This window comes from Chamaea fasciata, unplaced genomic scaffold (genome assembly GCF_029207755.1).
Source record: "Chamaea fasciata isolate MVZ Bird 193981 ecotype frontalis unplaced genomic scaffold, bChaFas1.0.hap1 SCAF_2, whole genome shotgun sequence".
Lineage (NCBI taxonomy): Eukaryota > Metazoa > Chordata > Aves > Passeriformes > Sylviidae > Chamaea > Chamaea fasciata.
The window spans coordinates 84745324-84751323 of record NW_027094087.1 but is presented as its reverse complement, the minus strand read 5'-3'; the positions used below and the strand labels follow the sequence as shown (position 1 = coordinate 84751323).

Sequence of the window (6000 nt, the reverse complement as noted above, 5' to 3'; positions counted from 1 at the left end):
ATAAATCAATCCCAAGCTGTAGAATGCACAGTTTTGATATGCAAAACTTAAGGACTTACCTTAAAAACAGAAAGAGCAATTTCAAGGAATGTTTAGAATCTTAAAATACTTCTCTTCAGGTAAATGTACAGTACAATGCTGTATAGATGGAATTGAGCCTGCTCTGTCCAGCTTTTCTACCCAATGCTCCGTCCTGCCCTGATTGCCTGACTTCTAGGCAGGAACAGGTGAAATCCCACACTGATGCCAGTATAGTACTGCAGATAGCAGGGGCAGCTCTTCTATGGCTAACTGACTTACCTCTGTTTTTTAGAAACTCTGAAGAATGTTTTTTTAGAAATTTTTTAGAAGGCTCTTGGGGGGTGAGAACAACATATACTTGAAAAGAGTATTTTACTTATTTGATGATATTTTTATGCTTTATATATTCTGCGCTGATCAACTTTTTTAGGTATATACAGGGGTTTTTTAAGACAATCACTGTAAACAATGTGTAAGGACAGCATTAGCCCAGGTTCAGTCCAGATTGTTTTTGTTATTTTCCTTACCACTTGCAACTGATTCCTGTTTCTCTTTGAAAGGGAGTCAACAGGAAGCATGACACTCTGGGGAAGGATGTGTGACAGCATTAAACTTCCTGGTGAAGCTTCATTCTTTGTACTATCACAGCCATAAGCATCAGTGCCATGAGTATTCTCAGCTACTGATCTGTGTACCATAAGAGAAAGTCCCTTAATACATGAGCAGTTAGATTAGATGCACCATATACACTGCTTTGCATGGAAAAGAAATTTTGCAAGTTTATGTTAAATGTGGTTTTAGTTCACTAAAAGAAATAATATGTTAAAGAGTTGAGATTTTTTTTAAATGAAAGACTGAAGAAGAGTGGATTATTTTGGTTGAAAAGGAATCATCATCCAAAACCACAAGCCAACAGTTTCCTGTTCTAAGCACCACTACAGAGAAAATCCTGAAAATGCTGAAAAAGTGATCAAATATATTTACTGACAGGTGAAGTACTCCAGTCAGAACGAAGTCATGCTTGCTAATGCAATCTCAGGATGCATGTTATAATGATAATAACATGTTTCCACCCATCAAAATCACTCTGTCATTCAGCCTAAAGGTCAGATGACAGAATGGCTCCAGATTTAATTTTACCATCGCAATTGACAAGGAGTCAATTCCCACTTCCAAGTTACTTGGATCCACCACCTCCTTTATTATTCAGCCTGGCCTCATTCAGCAGGCAGCATCTGGAAAATACATTCCTCATTTTCACAAGTTGCAGAGTGAGCAATGGCCAAGGCAGGGCTTCCACATGAATAATGTTTATGAGATGTGTGGAGAGCATTTTATTTTCTTCAGAATTTTACCTAAGAGACAACTACAGTTGATTACAAAGCCCGTGGGAGCCAGAAGTAGCTTTGCATTTGTCAGCCTTTGCCCCTGGGCTTGTCAGGCAGTTCTGTAAGCCCTGCAGTTCAAAGCATTTTAAGGAATGTTTTCTTGCAACATATTTTGTTTAGCGCAGCCAAGCCTCAGGTGAAGATTTCTGGCACACTCTGTGCAGAGAAAGTTTCAGCACATATAATCACTTTTAAACAACTCTTGTAATTACTATATTTACAGACATTTATGCATGACAATGGATGGAACTTTTCTGTATAGTACATAAAAAATGACCTGAGTGAGGAATATTGAGTGTTGGTTAAAAAATTTCACTGGAAGAAGCATAACAAATCGAGAGATTGACTACTTTGATTCTTGGGCACCCACTGATAAATCCATTGCACTTACACTTTCAAGAGAAGTTTTTTAAGCCTTTCCCCCAATATATTGGTCTCTACAGAAGCTTGTGCTATGGCAGTCATGGTGTCTGAAAGGATCCTGAGAACATTCAGTACCTACTATTTTTAATGATATGATGGGAAACTGTTCCATGCCTGAGAAATTTATGCCTTTTCTATACCTCAGGGGAAGAGTTGTGCAAGCCTGAATCATTTGCCATGCCCAGGCTAGTCTTTAAACTCTCCAACTGTATGAGAAACTGGAGCTCCAGAAAGTCATGTTCCCATCCCAGTTGTGTGCCTTATAAGGAACTTCTCTTGCCTGTCTCTTCTCTGTTTTCCAGTCCTGGAGAGTTGAAGCCAATGCTTTGGCATGCTGCAGGATGGCCTGTGGGTACGTGTTTCCATCTGAACATCAATATGTAGATAAGGCTGATCCCTTGATCCTATAAAGTGACAGATCTTTTGTTACTCTGTGATTGCATAGTAAACCAGAACAAAAAAGGCAAAGCAAAAAATCTCAGCCCTATCTGTCTCTCAGCTGGAAACTGAACTCACAAACATTTATGGACCAAATACTTCAACTAAAGACCTGGGATTCTGGTTATCTTACATCAACAGGAGCTTTTTAATGCCAAGTTAAGGTTTATGGTGCACATATTTTTTGTATATTTTACTACTCTACAATAGTTTTTATTTTGGCTTCTCCAGGAGAAGGGGGAAGGAGCTGGGCCTGTTCAGCCTTGAAAAGAGATGACTGAAAGGGGACCTCATTAGTGCATATAATTATCTAAAGGGGGTATGTCAGGAGGAGGAAGCCAGGCTCTTCTACGTGGTGCCAATCACCAGGACAGGAGGCAAGGGGTAGAAACTATTGCACAGGAAGTTCTGCCTGAAAATGAGGAAGACTTTCTTTACTGTGGGGGTGACCGAGCACTAGAAAGGATTGTCCAAAAGGTTGTGGAGTCTCCCTCACGGGAGATACTCAGGAACCATCTGGACACAATCCTGTGCAATGTGCTGACCCTGTTTGAGCGGAGGTTGGACCAGATGACCCACTGTGGTCCCTTCCAACTTGACTGAGTCTGTGATTGTGGGAGCACAGCAACTTCCCAGCCAGTGTGTACTGTTTCTCTGACTTAAATAAAGGACATGCGTGGCTGCTCTTGTTATAAATATTGTCAACGGCTTAGCCTAAATTAAGAATTAACGAGACCAGAAGGCTCGAATACTCTATATATAGATTTCTGTAACTCTCCAAGTCGGCCCGTGTATTTCTGGCTCCCCAAGGAATGAATGCACGGCGTTGTGCAGGCGCCTGTTGAGGATGAATTTATTCCTCATCGATCTCCCCGTGACAGCGGCGACAGGGGAAGGGGCAGGGTTGGGGCGGTGGCAGGGGCAGCGGCAGGGTCAGGGACAGCGGTCCCGGAGCCGCCCGTGCCCGATCCCGTGCCGGTGCCGGTGCCGGTGCCGGTGCCGGTGCCGGTGCCGGTGCCCGTGCCGCCGGCCCTGGGGCAGCTCAGCCCTCGCTCCGTCCCTCCTGCCGCTCGGTGGCCGTGGCGCGGGGTGAGGCCGGGCCGTGCCGTAGCAACCGGGCGCTGTCGGTCTCCAGGCTCACAGCGGCACCGAGGGCGGCCGGGCAAGCGGCGGCGAGGCCGCGGCTGGAGGCAGGTGAGGGCGCGGGGCGGCCGGGCGGACGCCACCGCGCTGGGGAGGAGAGGAGGCGGCGCAGGCGGCGGCCCCGGTCCCGCCGCAGGGCAGCGGCAGGCGGGCCCCGGCGCTGGCGTAGGGCCGTTCCGCCGAGCCGTAGTCCTTCACCCCGGAGGCCCCCGCTTCCCTTCCCCGCCCGTTGCCATGCGGTGTATACAGGGACGCGGCCGGCTGCCTCAGGTGGCCGCTGCGAGGGCGCCGCGCCGGTGAGCGACGTGGCCGGGGCTCACCCTGGCCCTTGTCCCACTCTTCCCCTCTTCCTCAGGCCCCGCTGCGGTTTTGCTCTGACACCTCTGCCCTGTTTGAGAAGGGACCCCATCAGTGTATAAATATCTAAAAGGGGGCGGACGGGGGGGATGTGTGCCAAGAGAAGCGACCCGAACTCTTCTCAGTGGTGCCAGTCATCAGGACAGGAGGCAAAGGGCATAAACTGGTCCATGGGAAGTTCCACGTGCATAAGAGGAAGAACTTCTTTACTGTGGGGGTGACCAAGCACTGGAACAGATTGTCCAGAAACGTTCTGCAGTCTCCCTCCTTGGAGATATTCAGGAACATCCTGGACACAATCCTGTGCTATGTGCTCTAGGGTAGCTCTGCTTGAGCAGAGATTGGACCAGAGGAGTTGCTGTGGTCTCTTCTGACCTGACCGATTCTGATTCCATGATGCCATTTCTTCAGCGGGCAGCCACCAGCCTCAGCCCTTTGCACTCATTATCTGGGGTTTGGCACCTCAGGTGGTTTTGGGGCAGCTTCTTGGGCTGTAAGGTGTGTGGGCTTTCCCGAGGCATTCCCGCCTGTCAGGGGCAGCGCAGTGGAATGACCTCAGCAAACATCGCCACCCGCACACGTTACACACTCGGGGCCAGTGGTGGGTTACGGCTTTAGCTGTTTGTTTGCACTGGCCAGAGCGGAAAGGGTAGAGGTGCCCAGATGAACTGGTTCACCTTTTGAAAATAACCTGTTTGGATTCAGATCTTGGGCTGACGGCTATCCCAGCTATCAGTGGTTTTGAGCTCACTGTTTCCATTCGAAAGTTGCTTCATCTCCTTTCAAATGCCCCTTTTCATACAGAGCGTTTCATGTCCAGGTGTTGTTGAAGAAACTGGGGGTGGTGCTGGAGGTTAAGGCAAGGGAAAATCTGTTGCCATACCTCTGGGCATCTGGAAAATGAGATAGCAGCTGGGGGTTCAATCTCTGATGCATGCTGCTGCCGGAAATATGTCTTAGCTATTACCACGCGAGTACTGTGGTACTTTTACTGCATTCTGAGAGAAAAATGGCACAAGCCTTGTGGCTTGCTGTGGCCTTTCACCATAGGCATTGTCTGCCACAGCTCTTGTGTGGCAAGGGCTTCCCTTTAATGCCCTGATGCCAAGGCTAGTCAGGGGTTGTGCTGCACAACACCTGGGGGGTTAGGGTGCAGGACAGAGTGCTGCTTTTTTTAGGTCCTCCGTGCCCTTCACACTATTCATCTCTTTCTTCATGAGCAGGACAAAGACTGAAATGGTTTATATGTTTCCTTATGGGTATTTAAACCCATATAAGAGGAATAAATAGCATGTTCCATTCTGCAATGAAGAAAGAGGGAGAAACCTAAGTCTTTGGGTTAAATATTTTATCCTGGTTTTGCTTTTACTGTGGGAAAAACTGCTTGATGACAACAGCTAACAGCTGGCCTGCTAGTGATTCATAAATATACCTCATTCATTCGTCTTGCTTATTAAAGGATAAACCAAAGCACTAATGTCTCAAAGCAATACACTCAGCCACTATATGCTACCTTGCTTTGTCTGGTGTTTTGTCTTCTGTTCATCTGCTGTGTCTTATTCACACTTGGGCCTTATACCACATTCACACACATAATTCCTGTTCTTTGTGACTCATCTTGTAGTCTTACAGGCGAAGTTATGAATCTTTTCACAAAATTGCATCTCAGATACTCCCAGGTTAAGTCATAAATTTGATTATAGCAAAGGTAAGATATACTGTAAAGCAATAATAGAATATGTTATATCTGACTGACAGCATGTCAAAGCACCACACTCATTTTTCTAGTATATTGGCTCTTTTTAATGATGATTTAGGGTGAAGGAAGGGAAACAATATTACCAATTTTCTGTTTTCCCACTTTTGAGCTTGTGGATCACTGTCAAATCTGACTTCAGCCTTTCTTGCGATGGAGAGTAGCTATCATTTTTACTTTATAATATTTTCTAACTTGTGGAACATCCTGATCTCATCCTTCTGCAGTTTATTATTGGCTGGGCTTGTGGAGTTGGTCTGCAGTTCATACTGACCTGTGCATGACAATATTTATATTTTTTTAAAACAATGATTCCTCAGGGTTTCAGAATAAAGCAAAGAGGAGCTGCCAGTCAAGAGATCTATCATGACTGCTAATCCATCTAAGAGACTTGCCTGGAGTGACTGTGAGTATTTCATCACTATTTTTGCATAGGTTCCATGTTTTCCTAGATAACTTCCCATTGCCTTTGGA

At 46.2% G+C, this 6000-nt stretch overlaps 1 protein-coding gene across 1 annotated transcript in view; it reads left to right on the top strand.

Annotated features, from left to right (window-relative positions):
* Positions 1-3378: 3378 nt before the first annotated feature.
* Positions 3379-6000, top strand: part of VWA3B (von Willebrand factor A domain containing 3B) — a 59481-nt gene continuing 56859 nt past the window's right edge. The window contains 2 exon segments of the mRNA XM_066176548.1: positions 3379-3464; positions 5847-5932. Coding sequence (XP_066032645.1) covers positions 5893-5932 — 40 coding nt within the window. The 5' untranslated portion in view covers positions 3379-3464; positions 5847-5892.